Raw genomic sequence first — 27187 nt, 5'->3', positions numbered from 1 at the left:
CAGTCTTGGTAGTTTATAGGTTTCCAGGAAGGCCTCCATCTCTTCCAGATTGCTTAATTTATTGGCATAAAGCTGTTGATAAAAGTTTCTAATAATCCTTCCTATTTCATTGGGTTGGTTGTGACCTCTCCCTTTTTATTCATAATTTTATTAATTTGGGTCCCTTCTGTATTCTTTTGGATAAGTCTTGCCAGTGGTTTGTCAATTTTATTTATTCTTTCAAAGAACCAGCTTCTAGTTCTGTTGATCTGCTCTACCGTGCTCCTGGTTTCTAATTCATTGATTTCTGCTCTAATCTTGATCAACTGCTTCCTTGTGCGTGGATTAGGTCTGTTCCTCTGTTGCTGTTCCAGCTTCTTGAGGTGAGAATATAAAAACTGCATTTTAGATTTTTCTATTCTTTTGAGTGAGGCTTGGATGGCTATGTAATTTCCCCTTAGGACTGCCTTTGCAGTGTCCCATAGGTTGGACTGTTGTGTTTTCATGCTCGTTGGTCTCCATAAATTGTTTAAATTGATTTTTGATTTCCTGGTTTATCGAATCATTCCCTAACAGGATGGTTCTTAGTCTCCAAGTGTTTGAGTTTCTTCCAAATTTTTCCTTGTGGTTGAGTTCCATTTTCAAAGCACTGTGGTCTGAGAATATGCAGGGAATAATTTCACTCTTTTGGTAGCAGTTGAAACCTGTTTTGTAACCCAGAACATGGTCCATTCTGGAGAATGTTCCATGGGCATCATTAGAATAGAATGAGTATTCTTTGGTTCTGGGGTGTAGTGTTTTCTCTATATATATGAGGTCCAACTCGTCGAGTATGGCATTCAAAGCTCTTGTTTCTTTGTTGATTTTCTGCTTAGGTGATCTATCTATTGCTGATAGTGGAGTGTTGAGGTCCCCTACTAGTAGTGTATTTTTATCTCTATGTCTCTTTATTGTGGTTAAGAGTCGGCTTGTGTATCTTGCTGCTCCTCTGGTGGGGGCATATACATTTATAATTGTCATATCCACTTGTTGGATACATCCTTTAAGAATAATATAGTGCCTTTCTGTATCTCTAACTGTAGTCTTTAGTTTAAAATCCAATCTGTCTGATATGAGAATTGCTACCCCAGCTTTATTTTGAGGTCCATTGGCATGAAAGATGGTATTCCATCCCTTTAATTTCAGTCTGGATGTATCTTTAGGTTCAAAATGAGTCTCTTGTAGACAGCAAATGGATGGGTCATGTCTTTTTATCCAATCTGCAACCCTGTGGCGTTTATGGGAGCATTTAGGCCATTTACATTGAGACTGATTATTGAGAGATATGATTTTAATGATGCCATGTTGCCATTACAGTCTTTGTTTCTATAGATTGTGACTTTCTGTTCTGTGTCACTCTTGGGGCCTTTTTACTTTTATAGAACCCCTCCTCAATATCTCCTCTAGGGCTGGTTTCGTGGTTACAAAATTGGTCAGTGACTGGCGATTCTGGAAGGTCTTTATCTCTCCATCAATTCTGAATGACAGCCTTGCTGGATAAAGGATCCTTGGCTGCATGTTTTTCTCTGAATGAACTTTAAAAATGCCCCCCCCAACCCTTTCTCTCATTCCAGGTCTGTGTAGACAGGTCTGACGTAATTCTGATACCTTTGCCTTGGTACGTGAGAAATTTCTTTGCCCTGGCCGCTTTAAATATTGTATCCTTGGATCTAATATTTGCAAATATGCACTATGACGTGACGTGGCGTAGGTTTGTCGTGGTTGAGCTTGGGAGGGGTCCTTTCTGTCTCTTGGACACGAATGTTTTTTTCCCTTGCTAGATTAGGGAAGTTTTCAGCTACAATTTGTTCAAATATCTCTTCTAGACCTCTGTTTTTCTCCACCCCCTGGGGATGCCGATGATTCTGACATTGGAACGTTTCATTGAGTCAGTAATCTCCCGTAACCTACATTCTTGAGATTGGATTTTTTTGAGCCAAGTTTGTATTTTAGCTTTCTCTTCTACTAACCCATCCTCCAATTCGCTTGTACGTTCTTCTGCCTCATTCACCCTGGCCGTCAGAGCCTCTAGTTTTGACTGCATTTGGCTCATAGAATTTTTAATTTCTGCCAGATTCGCTCTCATTTCTGCCCTTAGAGATTCTATATTCTCATTAATATTTTCGTTAATATTTTTTTGAAGTCTCCACATCATCTTGACCGTTGTTACTCTGAACTCCATTTCTGATAATTTGGTTATATCCATATCCCTTAGCTCTGTGGCAGAGGCCACAGACTCATTGTCTTTTCTTTGCTGGGGGGGATTTCTCCTTCTTGTCATTCTGATAAGGAGAGGTTGCGGGGTTGTCCAGAGCCCAAATTATTGATCAGGACCCAGGCAGTGTGCACTTGTTTTATAGGGACCTTAGGGATGTGGGCTTCTTGATTTTTCAGCCTGCCTTCTGGGGGAGGGGCCTGCCGCGCCAGTACTCAGGCAACCCTGTTTGGGTAGAGTCTCCGTGTCCCCTGCGAGGGGGATTGTGAGCCGGTATTTCCAGGCTTTTGTTCTCTGGCGGCTTTCCCTGGCGGTTTGCTGTGCCTCTTCTGAGAGTCAGAGCAGCAGTGGCTGAATCCCAGCCTCTGTCTCAGAACAGAGGGATCGCAGACTGCTCTCCACTGGGCCCCTCTGGCCACTTTAACTCTGTTTCTGTTGGTGCTGCTCAACCCTGCAGCGTCCAGGGATGTGCGCCCCACACCCGGCGTCCCAGCCCTCACTTCCAGGGTCTGCGCGTCTCTGTCCTTTGTGTTTCTAACACCACCAGCCGCCATCCGCCCCCACGCCTTCCGGAGCTCCTGGTCTCAGTCTGGTTCCAGTGAGCGCACCGGAGCTCCGGTTTTCAATCTGGTGGCGCGTTCCCCGGCTCACGGTTTCAGTCTGCTCTCTCGCGGATGCCGATCCGATCCAAGAGTCCATCTGCTCCCCCGTGCAGGTGGCTACCACTTCCCGGTCCCCGAACGCAGCGGCTCCCTCCCCCTTCCGTTTATCTTCCGATATCTGTGCGTGGCTTCACGGCTCCCCGCTTCTACCTCAGTACTCTGGCTGAAGATGTTCATTTGTAGAGATCCAGATGTATCTTCCTGCATCTCGGGCTGATTTCGTGGGTGTTCAGGATGGTCTGATACCTATCCAGCTCGACTCAGGGGACCAGCTAAAAAAGGGGACCCCTACGGCTCCACCATCTTAACTCCTCCCTCTACATGTACTCTTAATATCACTTGGTAGATACTAAGCTAGCTTAATAGGCTAAAATTCCAACTACTATTCTTTTGTTTCCCAGAGCCTGTAGTTATGCATTTACCAGTGTGCTGCTGTATATCCTTTATCCTGAGAGACAGTTCATTGACCCACCACCATTTATCGACTAGTCCATCCTTTCCCGATAGTCTAAAATGCTGTTTATCATAAGTTTCCATTAAAACTTTCTACCATAGAACGAAACATCTTAAATACGTGGAAATCCATGAGTTTGTAATGATACTTAAAAAGGAAGTATTGGACATAACTGTAGGTTGCTTGTTTACTAACTCATTATTTTGAAAATTGATAACTAAAGCATTTACCTTTTCTTTCTTGTATCAATTTAATGATAGCTGAATAGTTGATGAGGGAAAGTTTTTCTTCACTGAAGAATACCAGTATTAAAAATGTTCAAATTTAGATTTAGTGTGTTGATCATTATATACACATATTGAATCATTATGTCATACATCTGAAACTAATATTATGTTGTATGTCAATTATACCTCAATTAAAAAAAAAGTCAGAATTTTAAGAATCACCATTGTTGCGACCGTAATGAAACAATGGATTTAGGCAATAATCATCTGTATTTAGTTTTAGCTGATGAGTCTTAACATTACCAAAGTGGAACAGATATCATGTACTTCCTGATTTGATGTAATAGGATGTATACAATATCATCTATGAAATATTTCTGCCCAGTCCTCTAAATTAAACCTGAATCTAATTCAACCCCCAAATATAATTAGTACTTTACGTAAAAGACAGAGATAGACAATACCATGAGAATGCAGCCAGCCAAATCTAAAATGAGAGAAGTTCTTCATTAAAAATGTGACCTGATTTTTTTTTAAGTTTTATTTAAATTCCAGTTAGTTAGCATACAGTATAATATTAGTTTCAGGTGTAGAATTTAGTGACTCATCACTTACATATAACACCTGGTGCTCATCAGGAGCACCCTCTTTAATCCCCATCACACATTTAACCCATCCCCCCACCTCTCCTCTGGTAACCATCCGTTTGTTCTCTGTAGTTAAGAGTCTGTATCTTGGTTTGCCTCTCTGTTCTTCCCCCCTACGTTCAATTGTTTTGTTTCTTAAATTCCACAATTGAGTGAAATCATATGGTATTTGTCTTTCTCTGACTGACTTATTTCACTTAGCATAATATACTCTAGCTCCATTCACTTCATTGCAAATTGCAAGATTTCATTCTTTTTATGGCTGAGTAATATTCCATTGTGTATATAAACCATATCTTCTTTATCCATTCATCAGTCGATGGACATTTGAGCTCTTTCCATAATTTGGCTATCGTTGAGAATGCTGCCGTAAACATCAGGGTGCATGTATCCCTTGGAATCAGTATTTTTGTATCTTTGAGTAAATACCCAGTAATTGCTGGATTGTAGGGTTAGTTCTGTTTTTAACTTTCTGAGTAACCTCCATACTGTTTTTCAGAGTGGCTGCACCAGTTTGCATTCCTACCAGCAGTGCAAGAAGGTTTCCCTTTCTCTGCATCCTCACTAACACCTGTTGTTTCCTGTGTTGTTAATTTTAGCCATTCTGACAGGTGTGAGGTGGTATCTCATCATAGTTTTGATTTGTATTTCCCTGATGATGAGGGATGTTGAGCATCTTTTCATGTGTATGTCTTCTTTGGAAAAATGTCTGTTCATGCCTTCTGCCCATTTTTCAACCGGATTATTTGTTTTTTGGGTGTTGAGTTTTGTAAGTCCTTTATAGATTTTGGATACTAATCCTTTATCAGATATGTCATTTGCAAATATATTCTCCCCTTCCAAAGGTTGCCTTTTAGTTTTCTTGATTGTTTCCTTTGTTGTGCAGAAGATTTTTATCTTTTTTTTTTTTACTTTACCAAATTATTGTTTTTTTCAAATTTTTGTTTAAATTCTAGTTACCATATAGGGTAATATTGGTTTCAGGAGTAGAATTTAGTGATTGATCACTTACATGTAACACCCAGTGCTCAACACAAGTTCCCCCCTTAATACCCATTACCCAGAAGCATTTTATCTTGATGAAATCTCAATAGTTTATTTTTGCTTTTGTTTCCCTTGCCTGAGGAGACATATCTAGTAAGAAATTGCTATAGCCCATGTTAGAGTGGTTACTGCCTTTGTTCTCCTGTAGGAATTTGACATTAATTGCATTATTTGGGGCTTTTTTTGGGATGTTGAGTTGTATAAATTCTTTGTATATTCTGGATACTAACCTTTTATCAGATATGTCATTTGTAAATATCTTCTCTTATTCAGTAGGTTGCCTTTCAGTTTTGTTGTTTCCTTTTCTGTGCAGAAGTTTCTTATTTTGATATAGTTCCAAAAGCTTATTTTTCCTTTTATGTCCCTTGCCTCAGGAGACATAACTAGAAAAATATTGCTTATACTCTCACTCAGATTTTTATGGTTTCAGGTCTCACATTTAGGTCTTTAATCCATTTTGAGTTTATTTTTGTATATGGTGTAAGAAAGTGGTTCAGTTTCATTCTTTTGCATGTTGCTGTCCGTTTTCCCAATACCATTTGTTGAAGAGACTATCTTTTCCCATTGTATATTCTTTCCTGCTTTGCCAAAGACTAATTAACCATATAGTTGTGGGTTCATATCTGGGTTTTCTATTCTGTTTCATTGACCTATATGTCCATTTTTGTGCCAGTATCATACTGTTTTGATTACTGTAGGTTTGTAGTATAACTTAAAATCTGGAATTGTGAATACCATCAGCTTTGTTTTCTTTTTTTAAGATTATTTTGGCTATTTGGGATCTTTTGTGGCTCCATACAAATTTTAGGATTATTTGTTTTAGTTCTGTGAAAAATGCTGTTGGTATTTTGATAGGGATTGCATTAAATGTGTAGATTACTTTGGGTAGTATGCACATTTTAACAATATTTGTTCTTCCAATCCATGAGCTTAGAATGTCTTTCCATTTGTTTTTGTCATCTTCAGTTTCTTTAATTGGTGTTTTATAGTTTTCAGAGTACAGGTCTTTCGCTTCCTTGGTTAGGTTTATTCTTAGGCATCTTATTATTTTTGTTGCAATTGTAAACAGTATTGCTTTCTTAATTTTTCTTTCTCTTGCTTCATTATTAGTGAATAGAAATGCGATGGATTTCTGTACATTGATTTTTGTATCCTGCGACCTCACTGAATCCATTTATTAATTCTAGTAGTTTTTTTGGTGGTGTCTTTTGGGTTCTCTCTATATAGTATCATGTCATCTTCGAATTTGGAAAGTTTTATTTCTTCCTTACCAATATGGATGCCTTTTATTCTTTTTTATCATCTGATTGCTGTGGCTAGGACATCCAGTACCATGTTGAATAAAAGTGGTGAGAGTGGGCATCCCTAACTTGTTCCTGATCGTAGGGGGAAAGCTTTTAGTTTTTCCCCATTGAGTATGATGTTAGCTGTGGGTTTTCCATATACGTCCTTTATTATACTGAGGTATATTCCCTCCGAACCTACTTTGCAAAGGGTTTTTATCATGAATGGATGTTTTACTTTATCAAATGCTTTTTCTCTATTGAAATGATCATATGGTTTTTTAAAAATTTTTTATTATGTTAGTCACCATACAGTACATCATTAGTTTTTGATGTAGTGTTCCATGCGATCATAGGGTTTTTATTCTTTCTCTTGTTGATGTGTTATATCATATTGACTGATTTCTTTATTTATTTTTCTCACCTAATTTCTCTGACTAGGACTTCCAGTAGCATTTTTGAAAAATTGGTGGGAATGGGCATCCTTGTTTTGTTCTTGATCTTAAAGGAAAAGCTTTCAGCTCGTCACTGTTGAGTGTAATGTTAAGTGTGGGCTTACCATAGATGGCCTTTATTATGTTGAGGTACATTTCCTTTATATTTCATTTTGTTGAGAGTTTTAATCATGAATGGATGTTGAATATTTTAAAATGCTTTTTTAAAGCATAGCTTTTGGGATGGTCGTGTGATTTTTATCCTTCATTTTGTTAATGTGTGGATCTCAGCATCTAGATGGATGCTGATTGGAAGCTGAACTCTCAGGCAGCAGCTTTTAAAGTATGAAAATTTATCTCTTTTAAGGATAGTTTAGGAGAGGGGCATTTTTGCTCTACTGCTTTCATTCTGTGCCCTGGGTAGAAGTCATTTTAAATTATGCAAATATCCTTTTTTTCTCCCCAAATTTGTAACACTTCTTTTATTTATATATATCATTTGGTTAATAGATTCCTATTTTATTCAGTGGGTTGTATTCATTCAATAACTATTTATTTTAATGCTCAGAATATCCCAGATTTGGCCAGTGGCACCTGTCAACTTGACATCTGTGTCCTTTGACATATCTCCATTTTTCTCTACAACGTCCTTACCTTGTGGCACAACTATACCTGCTTATTCTTATTTTAGTTACAGTTTGTTTTTGTTTCTTTTGTATGGAAGTTTCCAATTAGATGACCATTTTAGGTGAAGATTCAATATTTCACTGTGCTGCTGGCACATTTTCTTTCTTTCTTTCTTTCTTTCTTTCTTTTTTTTTTTTAAGATTTATTTATTTGAGAGTTGGGGGAGGTTGGGGAGGAGCAGAGAGAGAGGGAGGGGGAAACTCAAAGCAGTCTCTGTGCTGAGAGCAGAGCCTGACATGAGGCTGGATCTCATGACCCTGAGATCATGACCTGAGCCAAAACTAAGAGTCAAACGTTTAACCGACTGTGCCACCCTGGCACCCCCACATTTTATTTCTTAACTCTGTTTTTATAATACCTGTTCTGTCCTCACCAGTCCCTGGTATGCCCTACTTCAGCTATAACCTCCTAGAGTTTTAGTATTTTAAATATTTATACTTTTTTTTTTTTTTTTGCTTACACCTATTTTTGGTAACTCATTTGCATTAGCATTATTTATCATTTAATTTCCTATACATCCGACCTGGAAGTAGAGATGACACACTCTGTAATTTAGGATATTGGGAGTTTCTAAACACCAAATATTAAGATCTAAGGAAACTCAAGTAATGACCATAAAATTAATTTCTGTAAGCTTCTACTGAAAATTACTTTGAAATAATATAAAAAATGTATCACTGATTATGAAATCTATATGGCATATGCTCTATCTAACTGTCTTTGAGTACTTTAAAATCATGTCATTCTGGATTCTTCCAAAAACTCTGAGGGTACTTTAATCAGGCAAGGAAAAAAACTCAAGTATGTGGATCTAATTATGTTGAATTAAATTGTTTTGTGATCTATGACTTGGGATATCCTCTGCATCTGACAGTAATTTTCCTCATAAGGCACATATGTAGTTAGAAAAATAGTCCTAGCTTTCAACAGGAATATATATTTCACCATATATATATATATATGGTGAAAACTTACAATTTTGTTGATATACTTCTGTAATGTTCCATAATGTCTTACTCAAGCAGATACAATTTATTTTAGTACTTAACATGCTAATTTTAGTAAATGGTCAACTTGCTTTGGAAATATTTGCACATCAGATAAGTGTTACTTTTATTGGAATAGTCCTATAAAATGGTAAGATTATAGGTTTAATCTCAATGGCAAAAGAATCTAGCCATTTAGTACTGTTAATTGATAGTATTTAATGGTCAGTTCAAGTAAAAACAGGTAATTTTTGTATAAATATGTCCAGATATTGCCTACTTAGGTTTATACTGAAATTCAAATTTGACAGGACTCTATTTTTATTTGCTAAACCTAGCAATCCTATGTATAACCCTATGCTCTTGATTTTTGTCAATTCCCTCCCCCCCAAATGTTAGTTTTATTGAGATATAATGCTTAGAATACAAAATTCATTTTTTAAAAATGTGCATTTCAGTGGTTTTTTTTAGTATATTCACAGAGCTATGCAACCATCACCAATATCTACTTCTAGAAAATTTTTATAATGAACTTTTTGCTGATTAGCAATTGCTCCCCATTCCCCATCCCCAACTTCCATATATACTTGGATGCTGCTTAGTAATTCTATTACCAAGGATAAATTTTCTACTTTCCTTAAGCTTCAATTTACTCATCTGTAAAATGGGGCCAAAGACTATTTTGTAGTGTTTATTTCAGGAATTGTAGAAATAATGTATGTAAAATGTGTCTTACTGTACTTAGTAAAACACCTGGCACACTAAATGACAAAGAGTTAATATGAGAATCTTTACTTTGGGTCACTGTAGAGTAAGAGGAAGAGGTTGGGGGGAAAAGGGTAGAGTAGGAGGTTGCTAAGCTCTCCTCGAGTCTTATGGATACAACTAGTAACACTCAAATCAGCATCAATAACCTAGAGTAAGAGGGACTGGCTTTACCTTCCTACCTGAAACAATGAACAAACAAACAGTATTTTTCTAGACATAGTACATAAGGCCATGAAGGATGGTGATCCTTGAGAGATAGGAAGCAAATGAGAAACACCCTATGACTGCCCCAGCTTACTGCCTTGACAGAGTTTCTACCTTGTGATGCAGGAAGGGGAAGCCCAAGTGGAGCCAGATAGAGTCCCTCTGTTGATGAGGTATTGCTAAGAGTACTGAGAGGTGAAGATCATAGAGTTCTCAGGACAAGAGTGCTAGGGAGATAAAAGCTGCAAAGAGAGAACCTCCTGAGATCTGCAGAGGAAATCTGAGACCACGGAAAGAACGATCATCGTATCAGAAAGGAAGAAAGTAAAACTATATTTATTTAAAGATGATATGATTGTGTAGAAAATCTAATGGATTCTACAAAAATAGTTAGAATAAGTGATTTTAATTAGGTTTCAGGGTATTATTAGATCAGTATATGGAAGTTAATTACACCTCTATATACTAGGAACAAATAATAAGTAATCGATAATTTAAAAAAGAGTTAAAGGTAACAAATAGTGTGTAATGTGTACTTATCGTATGTTAGACATGTACCCTTAAAACTATAAAATATTGCTGAGAGTAAGGATGTAAATAAACGGAGAGTTAAACCATGTTTTGGGGTTGAAATGCTTAATATTGCTAGGATGTCACTTCTCTCCAAATTGATCTGTATATTCAATGCAATCCCCATCAAAAGCTCAGCAGGATAAAAAACAAACAAATAAACAAAGCCAGCAGGATTGGGGAGGGGTAGAAATTTACAAGCTACTTCTAAAATTCATATGTAAATACATGGGGCTTATAATGGCAAAATAACGCAGAAAAGGAAAAGCAAATTTGGAGGGATATTACTACCTGATATCAAGACTTACTAAAGCTACAGTGATCGATAGGGAACCCAGGAGCATTCCCATAGATATGGACAATTGATTTTGGCAAAGGTGCAAAATGAGAAAGGCTAGTCTTTTCAACAAATTGTGATGGACCACGTGGGTATTTATGTAAAAAAAAAAAGAGAGAGAGAGCATCAATTCATACCTCATCCCATATACAAAAATGAACTCAAATTGGATCACAGATTTAAATGTGAAACCTACTATTATAAAGCGTTTAGAAGAAAACATAGGAGAAACCTTTTGTGACTTGGGTTAGACACAGATTTCTCATAGATGACTCGAATAGCAAAATCCATGAAAGTAAGACTGATAAATTAGAGTTCATTGAAACAAAACTTATCTGCCCTTTGAGAAACATTGGTAATAGAATGAAAAGGCACAAAATGTCTTGTATCTACCACACCTTTTAAGGAACTCTCAAAAGTCAGTGAGTTGGAGGACCTGGATTCTCATACATTGCTGTTGGGAATATGAAATAGTATAACCACTCCAGAAAATAGTTTAGAAGTTTCTTAAAATCTTAACATACACTTACCATGCCACCCAGCAACCCTAGTCCTGGGCAGTCCACAACATGGAATTCACAGTGTTCTGGATATCCTCATTTACTGTATATTTCTTTCCTATGGTTGTCATAACAAATTACCATGAAACCGGGGGCTTAAGATAACAGAAATTGATTCTCCCACAGTCCTGGAGGCCAAAAGTCCAAAATCAAAGTGTTGGCAAGGCCACACTCCTTATAGAACCTCTAAGCAGAATCTATTCTTTGCCTTCTTCAGCTTCCAGTGACTGTTAGCATTCCTTGCCCTACAGTCATCTATATCACTCCAGCCTTTGCCTCTGTGGTCCTATTTCCTCCTTCTCTTCTCCTCTTCTGCGTATCTTGTAGGATATATGTGAATACATTTAGTACCTACACCTATAATCCAAGATGAACTCTCAAGATCTATACATCAATCACATTTTGGCATATAAGATTATGGTCACTCTTTGGGTCTATAACATACTATATACAGGTTCCAGGGATTAGGATTGGAATATGTCTTTTTTTGAACCACTGTTTACCTCACTATGGTCTGCCTTCTGATCCCTCAAATTCAGGATCATCCCATGTGCAAAATACATTTACCCCATACCAACATCCCTAAAAGTCTCAGTGCATGGCAGCATCTACTCTAAGTCTAAAATCTCTTATAATATCATCAGCCCAAAAGCTCCAGTCTCATCATCTAAATCATCCAAGTCAGGTATGATTGAGACTCTGCGTATGATCCATCCTGGGGCAAAATTCACCTTGATCTGTGTGGAAAGGGAGGATGTAAAGAAAATGAGGCAGAAAAAAATACAGAAAGAAATAAGATGGAAAGCCCCCCAAATTTGTTGAAAGATGCAATTTAAATCTTCAAAGAGACTAGCAAACACCAAATCGGATTGAATATGACAAAACCCCAGTTTAAGAGCATCATAGTCAACTTTCTGAAAACCAAAGTAAAGAGCAAATCTTGAACATAGCCAGAGGAAAATAACATATTGTATTCAGGGAAATAACATCTCAACAAACTAGTGACTTCTCATCAGGAACCATGGAATTCCAGAGGCAATGGAATTGAAGACTGGAAGGAAAAAAATACAGGTGATCAAAAATTCTCCATCCAGCAATAGTATCATTCAAGAATGAGGCCAATGCATTCACAGTAAAAATTGTGCTAAAGGGAGATGATACCAGAACAAACTTGGATCTTGTAGAAATAATGAAATATCTGAGAAATGGTCAATTTCTAATTGGAAAGGATGGTTTTTCCCTTTTAAAACTTTTTTTTTCTTTTTTAAAACTTAAATTCAATTAGCCAACATATAATACATCATTAGTTTCAGATGTAGAGTTCAGTAATTCATCAGTTACATTTAACACCCAGTGCTCCTCACATCATGTGCCCTCCTTAATGCCCATCACCCAGTTACCCGCCCCCCGCTTTATTTTTATTTAAAAATATATAGGAATGTTAAAATTGTAATATTTATGTATAAGAAATGTTAATGTTATTTTCTGGGGACTGTATTGTGTGTACATGTAATACCTATGATAAATATAGCATAATGGACCTATAGTGCTGAGGTGGGAGCAATTATATGGAGCTCAACATGCTGTACCTAAAAAGACAATAATTCAGTTAACATGGATTTCTAAAAAATGTTCACTTAATTTAAAAGTAGGCAGACGGGTGCCTGGATGGCTCAGTTGGTTAAGCGTCTGCCTTTGGCTCAGGTTATGATCCCAGGGTCCTGGGATCCAGCTCTGTGTGGGCTCCCTGCTCAGCGGGGAGCCTGTATCTCCCTCTTTCCCCTGCTTGTGCTCTATCTCTATCTCTCTCTCAAATAAATAAATAAATAAAATCTAAAAACAAACAAATAAATAAAAGTAGACAGACCAGGAGGAACAGAGGCACAAGAAACAGGATAAACAAAAACCAAATATTAAATAGTACATCAAAATTCAACCATAGTATAATAATTATATTAAATATTAATGTATTCCAATCTAAAGGAATTACCTATTTAGAGATTCACTTTGCATGTAGAGACATTAATATAATGATAGTAAAAGCATGCTAAAAGATATATCATGCAAACAATAAATACAATAATGTTGAAATTTGGCCATATTAATATTAAGTAGAATAGTTAAGACAAAGCCTATTTCTAGAGGTATCCATAATGTTCAAGAGTCAAATTATCAGGAAGCTTTAAATATGTATTCACCCAAAACTGAGTTTAACAATACTTTCTCAATATTTGATAGAATAAATAGGGTGAAAGAGGTCAAATATCTGAGAACCATATCAACCATATTGTCTTAATAGGTAAGCAACTTATCTACAGTATATTTATGTATATACTGTATATTATATATATAGTATATTATATAATAGTATGTTACACTACACTATAACACACCTTCAGTATATTTATGCTTTTCAACTATGACATCACATATATTTTGAGTAGTTATGAAACAGTGGATAATAGATGGGATGTAAACCCCGGACAACCATTTATTATTGATGTAAAATTTAGTTGGGAATCACTGTGCAGAGCAGGGCAGTACAGGCTTGATGAGCAGCTTGATTCTAGTCCTTCCCATCGCGGATGGAATCTTACCTTGGGTGGGAGTGACCCACATTGTTCAGTTATTAGCCGTGATTTGTTTGTGCAGCTCCTAGCCCTAAAAGAAGGGACATCTGCTATCTGCCAGTATGTAGTCTTCCTCACGGCAAACCACACTAGGTTTGGCCAGGCCATCGGCAGCTACCTAAGTGTCAGCAGTTTTGTTTGAAGCAGGGTCAGCAAACTTTTTCTGTGAAGGGCCAGTAGTAAAAATTTAAACTCTGCATTGTATATATTCTCTGTACTCACCTTTGCCATCATAGTACAGAAACATCATAGACAATACATCAACAGGTGGATGTGATGGGCCCATAGCTATAGTGACCCGTCAATTAAAACAGAAGTGACAGCTTTCCATTATCCTACTATGCCGATCAGCTTTACTTCACTTCATTTGTCCCAGCAGAGTTTTTGTGGGGGTTGTACAGCTGCCACAGGCTAGTGGACACCAGCAGGCTTCATCTTAGTTGAGCCGTCAGGGGATCAGGCGCAGGCGTTTAGAGGAAGTTCTGTGAACCAAGGGTCTATTGAACCAGTGGCATTGCTTTAGGCAGTGGAGTACCTGTTAAAGGAGCTGTAAAAACAAGACGCTTCTAGGGCCAGGCTGGAACATAATCTGGAACATACCATTTCCATTTGGCTAGCAAGCTCTGTTAGGCCCTTACCACCATGTCCATCATCAAAGTTGAGTTGACCCAACCCAGTGTTTCTCTGGAAAATCGCAAGGCCTCATGGGTCAGTTGTTCATTTATAAGAACTTAATAGCGTGTTAGTAGCCACCATCTGAAAAAGGGAGTGTATTTGGTTGCTGGATCAGGCAGGTGGCGATGTTGTACTGGGATAACACCTGAATACTTCAGCAGCTTTTAAGTCCTTACCTAACTTTTTCCTACTGGGATTCTGTTGTTTCTGTTGAATAACATGGGAAGGAACTGGAAGCCTAGTGGGTGGAAGCCTAGTAGGTGGCCTCTTGTGCGCTTCCCCATTATCATTTCAGTCTGTACGGCAGAGGATATACTCTCTGACACTTACGAGCATGTAAGTGCAGTCAATTAAGCTCTTAATACCAGTTACACATTCATCAACAGAAGCACAGCAGTAGTCCTCCTATCCGGTCACGTTAGCTTCTCCTCCCTACTGCAGACTTTGCTTACACGTCCTTCCAGGGTATTCTGTGCCCCCCGCCCCCAACAAGGACATGGACTACTTTTGCCTACAGGAGAATATGGACTAATGTATTTAATGTGCACATGTCTGTTGTTCCAGAGACGGCTGCCAGGAGGTCACATTATCCTCCATCTTGTTGGCAGGGGCGGCTGGCCTGCAGATACTCTGGGGGCAGCCAGGAGTGTTGGCCTTTCTCTCACTTGGCCAAATGATTGTTCCCCAGGGTGGGTGCCACTTATTTCCCCGTGGGCAGTAGTGCTACTTGCCAGCATCCAGGGAGCGTCCAGTCATCACCACCCCTTTGTTTTCTGCCTACACTCTCAACACTGCTGAGTTTGACCCCTGCAGTCTCTGGCATTTTGGATACCCCTCATCCTTGTTACCCCTCAAGTCCAGTTGGCAGCAGGAGCCAGCCATATTAGCATGGCTGGCTCTGTGGTGTGTGTGAGGCATCATATTCACTTTTTAGTTCAGATTTTTATTGAAATAATTGTAGATTCCTATGGACTTGTAAGAAGTAGTACTAAGAGATCTTGTGTACGCTTGACCCAGTTTATCTCAATGGGTAACATTTTGCAAAACTAGAGTATATCACAACCAGAATATTGACATTGGTATAATCCCTGATCTTTTTCAGATTTCACTAGATTTACTTATACTCATTTGTGCATTTGTGCATTTGTGTGGAAATATGTATGTGTGTGTTTAGGTCTATACAATTTAATCACCTGTGTAGGTTTGTGTGCCCATTAGGATATACTGAACAACGAGTTCCCTCACATTGCCCTTTTACAAGTAGACCTAACTCACACAGGTCATTCACACATTCACCTGGACCGTTTACAGTTTGGGGCTATTATGAATATGTTATGTGAACATAGTTTTCATTTCTTTGACGTAGATGCCCAAGAGTGTAGTTGCTGGTTCAGATGCTAATTGCATGCTGCTTATTAGCATTAGTGCATTTTTCAATTTTTGGCACTTAGAAGCATGTAAAATGTGTAATAGGCTTTCCATAAATATTTACTGACTAAATGAATGATTATGAAGCATTCATAGGGGGAGGGAGTGGGCAGATAGGCTAGAGGGTATGTGTGGATTATCCGTCTTTAACGTATTTCCATTCTGAGCAACTTATTCCCAGGCAAACTTTTATTGCCATTAACCTTGTCATGATAGTCAGAATTACAGCATTTTAAATGAAAGTATCGCTATCAATTTTGAAGAATAAAAATTATTGAAATGTTGTGTTGGGAATGTCTCTAGAACTGTATATTCTTAAGCAAATAGCTTCTTTTATATATTTTCCTGTGAGTTTTTATTAAATATAACATCATCTGAGGGCTTGGACCTCAACTAGTTTTTGCTATATGGGACTTGTCTTTATGGCTTTGGTTGCCATTCTTATAGACTTCTGAAACTGTAATACTCTTGGATTGTAGACTTTCTGTCCAAGTACTGTCTGCTTTTGGGTTTTCTTTCCTTTTTTTTAAAATTTTTAAAGAGAATTGGAAAGCAAATTGGTATCTGAATCATTAGGCGTATGTTTGGCTATAGAAAGAAAATAACGTTTAATGATGGTTTTAAAAAATCAGGGTTTATTTTTGTCACATTGAAGGCTGTTGCTGGTTTGGTACAGTTGTTCGACAATGTCTTTGTGACTTTTTTGTTCTTTCCCTTGTGATGACTTTATATAATTGCCATTCTTGAGGGCATCATTTCTGAATTCAAGGCACTGAGATGGGGAGTATGGACAGCCTCAGTGATGTTAATTTCTTATATCAGGAAGCGAATACTTTCCCAGAATCCTGCACTAGCATCCTGCGTCTGCCTGCCTGATCATAGCTGTGTCAGCACTTCCTGTTGGAGAGGCTGGGCTGGCACATATGAAGCACCTGTAGTGTCAAGTGAGGGAGGGAAGGTTGGAGATGGTATTTGATTTGCTGTCTACTAGTCACGTCCATATGACCATCACTACAATCAAGCTACACAATGTTTTCATCATCCCAGAAAACTTCCTACAGCTTTTCTCAATCTTCTGCCTCACTCTTGCCCTAGGCAATCATTGCTATTACTTTATTTTTTAAAAAATATCTTTTTATGCTTTCTAACATTTGGCACAAAATTAGGGGGACTGCTGTTTTTGGTCACTTTATTTTCTGGCTCTGTATTACAGACTCTAGGTCAGTGTCAGAGTCGTTATCTGAGGGTTCCGAAACTGCAAATTTCTTGGTCATGTCTCTCCCACCTCCCAATACCTACAGAATTATAATCCTGAAGATGGGACCAACTTATTTGCACTTCCTACAAGTAACTTAGGTGCTTATCACACTAAAGTTTGAGGAACTTCGCTTTAGATTTTAGATTGTTAAAATAGCCCTATACTTTGGGGCTCCTCGGTGGCTCAGTTGGTTAAGTGTCTGACTCTTGATTTTGGCTCAGGTCATGATCTCGGGGGTTGTGAGATTGAGCCCTGCATTGGGCTCTGTGCTGGGCATGGAGCCTGCTTGGGATTCTCCTTCTTCCTCTACCTCTGCCTCCGCCTTTCCCTCTCAAAAGAAAAAAATAATAACCCTATACTTTTATTGCTGTTATTAGTTAACTGGGTTTTGATGATGAATTTGTGGCATAAATTAGAGCCCTGTGAAATACCGATTTCTATATCTTACATGCTTAAATGGGGTACCACTTAATTCTAGTGCTCCAATACTCTTGTGTCATATGTAATTTGAATTCGACCTGTTTTGTGAATTAAATATATGTTTGGGGTGGGTTTTTTTTAGGTTTTGATAAAATGGGCATAATTGTTCTGTGTGAGTGTATGCCTGCTGTATTAGATTTGGTTGCTCCAAATATTGTTGTTTTGAATTATAAAATCAACAAAATACTTAAAAAAGGATAATTCAGTTTGTCAAAAAATATTTTTATAAGAATTATTGGACTATAGCTACATTATATTTTAAGGAACAAATAAATTAGCTTTCTAGAGGCCTAATGGTTTCTGATAGCCAAATTTTATATTATCACAATAAAAAACAAGCGTGAGATGTTATTAGTATTCCAAATAATACAGGAACCATTTAATGAACAATAAATTATATAACCTAATATAAATTTGCAAAACATTTAATTAAGCAGTCTGTATTTCTGAAATTCATATTCCATTAGTTAAGAGTCCTGACATTTGTATACTTAAAAGCTCTAAATTGATTACAGTGAATGTCTAATGAGGAGCCCCCTACTACTTTAGGTACTCTGCTGGATTTTTTTTCTATCATTTTATGCCACACTTCTTTGCTGAATGGAGGGAAACTTAATCATAAGAACATCTGGTTATAGTGTTTCCATATTATACTGTAGTCTCTCATTTACCCTAACCTTAGATGTGAAGTGAGCCAAGATGGGCACAGATAAAATGCTAGCTTAGGCTTCTTAGCAGTTGCTTATCTTCTTTCGAGCCTAGAACAATAGCGCAATGTCAAAGAACTAAAGGACAGTTAAATGAAACCACAGACTATAAAAAGAGGCTATAGAACTTAACTTTCAGCGAACTAGTTCTTTCATTTTTTTAAATAACAGCTTTTTAAAATAACAGCTTTATTGAGACATAATTCACATACACAAAGTTCACCCTTTTAAAGTGTAAAATTTTGTGGTTTTTAGTATACAGACTTGTATACTTGTATACCAATCACCATTTTATTTTATTCCAGAACATTTTCATCCCCCCAGAAAGAAACCTGGTACCCATGAGCAGCTACTCCCCTTCCCCTTCTCCCTGGCCCTTGGCAATTGTTAACCTATTTTCTGTCTCTGTGGACCTGCTTATTTTGTCCATTTCATATAAATGGAATCAGATAACAGGTAGCCTTTTCTGTCTGTCTTCTTTCATTTTACACAGTGTTTTCAAAGTTCATTCATGTTGTAGCATGTATCAGAACTTTTGTAGCTGAATAATATTTCCTTGTATGTATAGATCACATTCTTTCCATTTATTAGTTGATAGATATTTGGGTTGTTTCCACTTTTGAACTCTAAGGAATACTGCTATGAACATTAGTATGTAGATTTCTGTTTGAACATGTTTTCAGTTCTCTTGGATATCTAAGGATGAAAGTATGTGTTTAGCTTTTAGAGAAATTCCGAGTGGCTACACCATTTTCCTTTTTCCCAGCAAGGTATGAGGGTTCACGTTTCTCCACATCCTTATCAACACTTACTTTATCTGTCTTTTTTTTTCCAATAATCATTCTTTTCAGTATGAAGTCGTATCTCATTGTGTTTTTTATTTACATTTCCCTAGTGACTAAAGATGTTGAACATCTTTTCATGTGCTTTTTGGCCATTTCTGTATCTTCTTTGGAAAAAAAATCAGTTTGTTTTTGCTTATTTTTAATTGAATTATTTGTCTTTATGTTGTTGAGTTGAAAGACTTATTTAAGTATTATACATGCTGGACCCTTATCAAACATATTATTTGGAAATATTTTCTCATAGTCTGTGGTTGTCTTTTTATTTTTTTGATAGTATTCTTTGATGCAGGAAAGTTTTTAATTTTGAATAAGTACAATTTATCTACTTTGTCTTTTGTTGCTTGTAGGTGGTCTTAAGTAAGAGCCAGTTAGGAGTCTAATGTAGAAACCTGTTGGAATGATCATAGTGGTTTAGTCTGTATTGTTAGCAGTGAAAACAGAGATCTTTGAACAGAGTAGGAATGTATTTTTATGGTAATTATGATAATTACAGCAAACATCTTCGTCCAGTGCTTATTAAGTGATAAGCAGTGTTCTAAGTGCTTTATATGTTAATTCATTAAATCTAAAATCCCATAAGACTTGCATTATTGTTCCCATTTTGCAAATGAAGAACCGTAAGGAAGAGAATTGTTAACTAACTTTTCCATGGCTGTGTAGCTAATAAGTGATATATTTATCATTACATGCTACCTGTAGGGAAAGCCTGTAATCACATGTAAAGGCTTTATACTTATAGTGCTGTTTCCATGTGTTTTCACTATCTTCTATAATATTGAAGTTCAATGATTATTTTATATTTCAAATTGGTTACTCTTATCTGGTGAAAAATTATATATGTGTATGTGCATGCACATGTCTTTATGTGTCTATATTTGTGTTTATGTGATATATGTATGTATATATATATATATATATATGTATGTATATATATAAGTAGCTACTCATGGGTACCATGGGTATATATGTGATATAGATATACACATACACACACACACATACACATATATATATACACACTTAAATATACACATAAATATCTATACATACCTGTCTATGCATTGAGATGTCCAGGATAATTTGAAATATTTATCTCTGGGTTGTGGGATTAATGTGTGTATGTGTGATTTTTTTTTCAATTCAGATGACTTTCTCCAATAGTTATATATTAATGTTGAATTGAATGTTGCTATATTCCCCTTGAAGACAAAACAGAATGTCTGCTTGCTGTTGAATTTAGAAAAGAACTATAATCTCATTGGTCTCATGTCCCTTACTAATATCTTGCATGGATTCTTCTTATGGGGAAGGCTTTCTTTGTAGTTTTCCCTCTCTTCACTGTGGAGTATCTTATAAACCATAGGAATAATATTGACCTGAGAGTCTTACTGTGTTTTTGACTTTGACTTTAGATTTCCGAGGTCCTTTCTGCTTTGAAGTTTATGATGATTTGACAAGTTTACATTTACTACCATGGTGGTGGTATAAAATGGGTCAGCAAACTGTGGTCCATTGGCCATATGTGGCCCTCTGTTTTTGTACGTCTCATGAGCCAAGAATGATTTTTGTAAACATATAAAGCCTTGGGATCTATTTGATGGTAATAATGCCAGCTTCGAACCCCAAATAAACAAAATATCATCTCCTATAAAAAAGATTCCATTCTTATTAGTAGACTTACATGACAAAACATTTTATTCAGTAAAAATTTTGTCGAAATTTGTGTTCTTTCTTGTTATTCTAAGTACCTACATCGTATCCTCGGTTTTGCTTTCTTGCCTGCAAAGCCTAAAATTTTACTCTCTGGCCCCTTACTGAAAAAGTTTGCTGACCCTTGTTCTGAAAGAAACCTGTACTTGTCCCATGTTCACATTCATTTTCTGCTCCAGCTTCATACCAATTCGAAATGCTAAGTCGGAGCCATATGATCTATCTTTGCTGTCCAGATCTGCTTGGATTGGGTCAGTTCCTGAGTTCAGGATACTAAATAGTTCTTAAAAATCACAATTATCTAAATATGCTTGCTTCCTAAATTTGAGGGTAGGTGTTTGGATAGTACTTTTTTTGGTACCTGTACTTGTTTAGTTTAAATTTCTGTTTCTAACAATTGCCTGGTCCGTACTTGGTAAATGTTATTTGCCATGATATTTAGTACTGTAACAATAAAACAGAGATACACCTCCCATGTAACTTTCCTATTTTGTGATGAGGAAATCTTTACTAGAAATATCATTCCAAAATTGAGGTACAAAAATCATGCAGATGATGTCATCATTCTATTTCTAGTTTGCCATTATATATAGTCTTTCTTGTCTGTAATAATGTAGGAAAAACCACCCAACTTGTTTGATAACACGAACAGTTATATCATTTTGCATTTTGTGAGTAGGTGACTTGTTACCCTCTATGTTATTTAAAGGATTAAACTCTGTCTGTCTCTTGACAGCTAATATCTTCTCTGTTCATTTAAGTATCCTGATGTGTCCTCAGGGTCATAGAGCAGAAATCACTTCTCTAAGAGCAGTGTTCTAAGTAAGCACTGAGGTGGAATTCTGTCTTCTGGCCTTGTTAGCACCACTTCATATCAGAAGTATTTTTAAAATGAAAGAAGGAAACTTCTTTTCACTGACAGACCAGGAAGCAGTCTTGATTATAAGTGTTTTGGAAGAAGGTTTTAGATAACGTGATTTGGTTGCACTGTGGATGGATATAAATTACTCAGTAAGTCTGCAGGTGTTTTTTCTTTATATCTTTGATTCTGGCTTATGTTAATGCATTTGATAGTGTGATATTAAACTTGTCTGGAACTGTTTTTCTTTTCTCTTGCTTCTGCTATTTACACTTTTTTTTTTCCGCCCTGCTGTTTACCCTTTCTCTTGCTTTTCCGTAAGTCAGTTTAGCTGGAAGTTACTGTAGGCAAACTACAGAGGTAAAACACTTGTGGACTGGCTTTTTATTCATAATTCTAGAATCCCTGGGAGTTAAATTTGTCAGCTTTCAGGAGATTCTTTAGTTATAACATTAACGTGTCATTAGGGCATATATCACAGTGATTGAAATGGGCAGGCATACGGTTGAATTTTGGGTTTACCCATGTAGTGATAGTTTTTGTCTAGCAATAAAGTATCTTGTCTTGATCTATACGACTATAATTTCTTTTTTATTTCAAAGGTTCTGGGTTCTTTTAGAGACTTATACTTTGATGTGTGCTTATAGCTTTTGTTGGTGGAATATTTCTGGATATTAGTCATGATTTTCATCTGAATGTAGGCTTATTTGAAGATCTAATATATTGGAAAGTGTGGGCTTCTCTGACTGCTAAAGGAGTTTTACTTAGCTCATGTTATAACGATAGCTAATATGCCACAGATTCATATGTATGGGTATATACATACATACATTTTCTTTTTTTTTAAAGATATATTGATGAGAGAGAGCGAGCGAGTGAGCGCACGTGCGCACAGGAGGGAGGGGCAGAGGGAGAGGCAGTGAAAATCCCAAGCCAGCACGGAGCCCCACATGGGGCTTGGTCCCACGACCCCAAGAGTGGAACAGACACTCAACCGACTGCGCCACCCAGGTGCCCCTACCTGACTTTCTTTTTTAAGGATAAAAGTAAACGGGGACATTTTTGCTCAAGTTGTTATCTTAGACTGATATCAAGATGGAAGTAATAAATTAAGTTGGCTAATTTGAAAATAATGGAACTTCTTTGTTCAGCGCCTGGTAAGTGTCATACAAATTAGTAACTAACTTCCCCTAAATCAAGTCTGTGGCCAGCCACTTATAAAGTTTTCTTTTGAACATAGTTGTACTCATTCATTTACATATTTTCACATTAGAAGGAAAGAGTTGAGTAGTTAGAGCAGAAAATAGAGACTGGATAGCCTGCAAAGTTTGCCAACCACTATAGATATGTGAGTTGTGTGTGTGTGTGTGTGTGTGTGTGTGTGTGTGAGAGAGAGAGAGAGAGAGAGAGAGAGAGAGAGAGAGAGAGATTAGGTTGTTTTGATACCTTTTCTCTTCTGCATCCCACTTTTCTTAAGAGTCCTATGTCCCTGACTATTGAAGGAACTTATTCATAATTTTCCTTCAGCTGCCCTTATCCCTACTGCAGATCCACTCCCCTGCATTTCACTCCCAGAATCATCCTTCCAAAATTGAAATCTTGACCCCACTTTTTCAGAAATAAAAGCCAAATACCACTTGCTCTGGCTTTTGCCAAGTCTGATGGTTTTTTGGGTATGCTGAGCTCCTTGCTCATCGTTTCCATCTTCTATCGATGCATTTATATCTAATGTAGAATATCTGAATATATCTAAATTGGAGTGCCTTTCTCTGCTTCTCTGTAAGTATATCCTACGTCAAAACTTGCTTCAGAATCCAGGCCCTTCCTACACCTCCACCTTCACCGTCTCCTTTTTACCTCTCACAGAAACTTCATATATTGCTTCCTTTTTCTTACTGCTGTGTCTGGTACATAAGACAGTTACTTCACTTTTTATATATTATTTCTCACAAATTTCTTACATGTCTTTTTCTCCTGCTAGACTATGAGCCCAAAGATTGATTCTTTTCTTCTTTTCTTTTCTTTTCTTTTCTTTTCCTTTTCCTTTTCTTTTCTTCTTTCTTTCTTTCTTTCTTTCTTTCTTTCTTTCTTTCTTTCTCTTTCTTTCTTTCTTTCTCTCTCCCTCTCTCTCTCTCTCTCTCTCTCTCTCTTTCTTTATAAAAATCTTATGCACAGAAAAGAACAGGCAGATGTGTACAAAGTGAGACTATGCCTGGCTCCTTCCTCTAATTTTTTTCCAAAGATTATTTCTTATTCACCTCTTTATTTCTAGCGCCTATCGTGGAACCTAATGAATGTATGTTCAGTGAAGGATTGGAATAGTAACTTCACCTGCACTGTATAATGTTTGTTTTTATTTTTATATTTTATGCTTACTAGGAGGCCAATTAATTTAGAGAAATAAAGCTGACTCATATATATTTTTTTGTAGCTCTATAGGGTGAAACTGCCTAGATCCTGATTGTGACTTGGCACTCTCTGCTGCAAGGGACAGAATTCTCTCCTTTTTTTTTTTTTTAAGATTTTATTTATTTGACAGAGAGAGACATAGCGACACAGCGAACAAACAGGGGGAGTAGGAGAGGGAGAAGCAGGCTTCCCGCCGAGTAGGGAGCCCAGTGTGGGGCTTGATCCCAGGACTCTGGGATCATGACCTGAGCCGAAGGCAGACGCTTAACAATTGAGCCACCAGGTGCCCCAGAATTCTCTACTTCTAAAATGTATCAAATCCCTGATAGGAAGTATTTTTTTTTAAAGATTTTATTTATTTATTTGACAGAGAGAGACAGCCAGCGAGAGAGGGAACACAAGCAGGGGGAGTGGAAGAGGAAGAAGCAGGCTCATAGCGGAGGAGCCTAATGTGGGGCTTGATCCCAGAATGCCGGGATCATGCCCTGAGCCGAAGGCAGACGCTTAACGACTGAGCCACCCAGGCGCCCCTGATAGGAAGTTTTGATCAATATTTGCCATGAAACTCATCTGTAGAATAAACTTTTAATTTATAACGATATTAGGTGAATTTGGTAACAAGGCAAGTGTTTCTATTTACATCTGGTGATATGTTTGTGATATTTGATAAATCCAAATAGTTTTTTTCCCCTTTTTAAAAAAACTTAAATTCAATTAATTAACTTATTAATCCAAATAGTTTCAATCCTGTTTGTGTTTTTCTCTATCCATTTCTAGGTACAAGACATCTGCTTTAGCCACGACTGTCGCTGGGTTGTGGTCAGTACTCTCCGGGGGACTTCCCATGTTTTTCCCATCAACCCTTATGGTGGCCAGCCTTGTGTTCGAACACATATGTCCCCACGAGTTGTGAATCGTATGAGCCGTTTCCAGAAAAGTGCTGGGCTGGAAGAAATTGAACAAGAACTGACGTCTAAGCAAGGAGGTCGCTGTAGCCCTGTTCCGGGTCTGTCAAGTAGCCCTTCTGGATCACCTCTGCACGGTAAACCTGATTTTTCCTCTCCCCACTGAACCCTACCATCCTTCTCTTACTATCCTTACTTTTTGAGATCTGGGGTAAAATAATTAAAACATTTTCCCCCCTTATCTGTTCATGCAAAGAAAAGATCTTAGGCTCATTTGGGGACATTCTTAATTTATTAAGTCATTTAATAAATTGAAGCCAAGATAGGAATGGTGATCTTTGCCATGCTAGCTAACTTTTCTAATATATAAGGCATACTTTGTGTCATATGTATGGGAAATGAAATTCAAGACTATTTTTATAAGTTTATAGATTAAATCACATACCTACAGATTTTTCCCAGATAACTCTGTTTTTAACCAGAGTCGGTACTATAGTTCATTAAGAAATATTCATTGTTGGAGTGGAATACTTGTGAATCATGTGTTTTAGAGCAGCATTTGCATTTTATTTTAAAATACATCTCCATGGGATTACATTTGTGAGATTAATTCACGTTGTTCTGTGTAGGTTTACTTTATGTATTTCCAATGCTCTTACATAGTCTATTGTACAAATATACTTCTACTTATTTATTTATTTATTTATCCTTTTTACTATGTATCTGGTAGGTTTGTGGTTTGGGTTATTATATATAGTGATGCAATGACAATTTTTGTAGTTGTTTCCTGGTGCAAATGTGTACTCATTTTTTCATGGAATTGCTGGGTGTGTGTATGTGAATCTTGACCTTGGTAGATAATACCAGAATGGTCGTACCCTTTTATTTCCACCGGAATGACAAAAAATTATTTGTTTACATTAAATAACATTTTTTAAAGCATTGCAGGTTCTCCTCGACAGATGACCAATTTAGGTTTTTAAGAATAAGGAATTTTATATAGAGAGATTATGGTTACTACCGACATTAATTTTTATTTATTCAGTTGATCTTAAACTTACATAATGTAAGATTAACTATTTAGATGTTAACAATTCAATGGCATTTGGTGCATTCACAATGAACCACCACTTCTAATTACTTGCAAAACGTTTTCCTCACCCAAGAGGAAAACCACGTGTTCTTTTTGTTTTTGTTTTTTTAGATATATTTACTTACTTATAGAGAGAGAGCAAGCATGTGCATGGTGAGGAGGGATAGAGGGAGAGAGAGAGAATCTTAAACAGATTCTGCATTGAGTGCAGAGCCCGACGCTGGGCTTGATCTCACGACCCTGAGATCATGACCTGAGCAGAGACCAAGAGTTGGAGGCTTAACTGACTGGGCCACCCAGGCACCCCAAAACCACATATTCTTTAAGCAATTACTACCTATTCCCCTCTACCTCAGCCCCTAGCAACCACCAATCTGCTTTCCATCTCTTTAGATTTACCTGTTCTGGATATTTCATATAACTGCAGTCATGCAATATGTGATCTTTTGTTTCTGGCTTATATGATGTAGTATGTTTTTGAGGTACAGCCACACTGTTGTATTTATCAGAACTTCATTCCTTTTTATGCCCAAGTAATATTCTACTGTGTGTATATACCACAATTTTATCTATTCTTCCAGTGGTGGATATTTGGATTGTTTCCAGCTTTTTGCTGTTTTGAATGGTGCTGTTATGAACATGGGTATGCAAGTATTTGTTTGAGTACTTCTGTAGTACTTTTGGCTTCATACCCATCCTTATTTGTTTTAGTTTCTGCTTAAACATATATCCTTTTGTAAGACCTAATCAATCCTAGATATGTATTTTTTGTAGGAAGATGGACTGAAAACATACATAGGTAAATGGATCCTGGGGAGAAATTCTGTAACTCAAAAAAATTCACAACTTCTGTTTTCTCCTTAGATGATGCCTTATGCTTTGGCCCCATTATTTTTATAAGAACAGTTGTGTTATTTATGTTTACTTAATTTAACTATTGACCCATGATCTTCAAGGTTGAAAATCTTTTAGAATCAGTCCTAGGTGAAAACAGTCATTTTAAAAAGCATTTGGAATTAAAAAAAAAAATAAAAAAGCTTAGTAAGCTATGGGATATTTGTATTTTCAGCCATTTGCAAGAAATTTTACTTC

At 37.0% G+C, this 27187-nt stretch overlaps 1 protein-coding gene across 19 annotated transcripts in view; it reads left to right on the top strand.

Annotated features, from left to right (window-relative positions):
• BCAS3 (BCAS3 microtubule associated cell migration factor) overlaps positions 1–27187 on the top strand; it is a 579161-nt gene that overhangs the window by 207549 nt on the left and 344425 nt on the right. For all 19 annotated transcript variants that reach the window (XM_087854571.1, XM_087854575.1, XM_087854572.1 and 16 more), the window contains one exon: positions 24875–25139. In XM_087854571.1, the coding sequence (XP_087710697.1) occupies positions 24875–25139 (265 nt within the window). The remainder of the gene's footprint in view (positions 1–24874; positions 25140–27187) is intronic.

The sequence above is a fragment of the Ursus americanus genome, chromosome 23, assembly GCF_024610735.1.
Source record: "Ursus americanus isolate L20-20 chromosome 23, mUrsAme1.1.p, whole genome shotgun sequence".
Classification (NCBI taxonomy): Eukaryota; Metazoa; Chordata; class Mammalia; order Carnivora; family Ursidae; genus Ursus; species Ursus americanus.
This window is presented reverse-complemented; position numbering and strand designations above follow the sequence as displayed.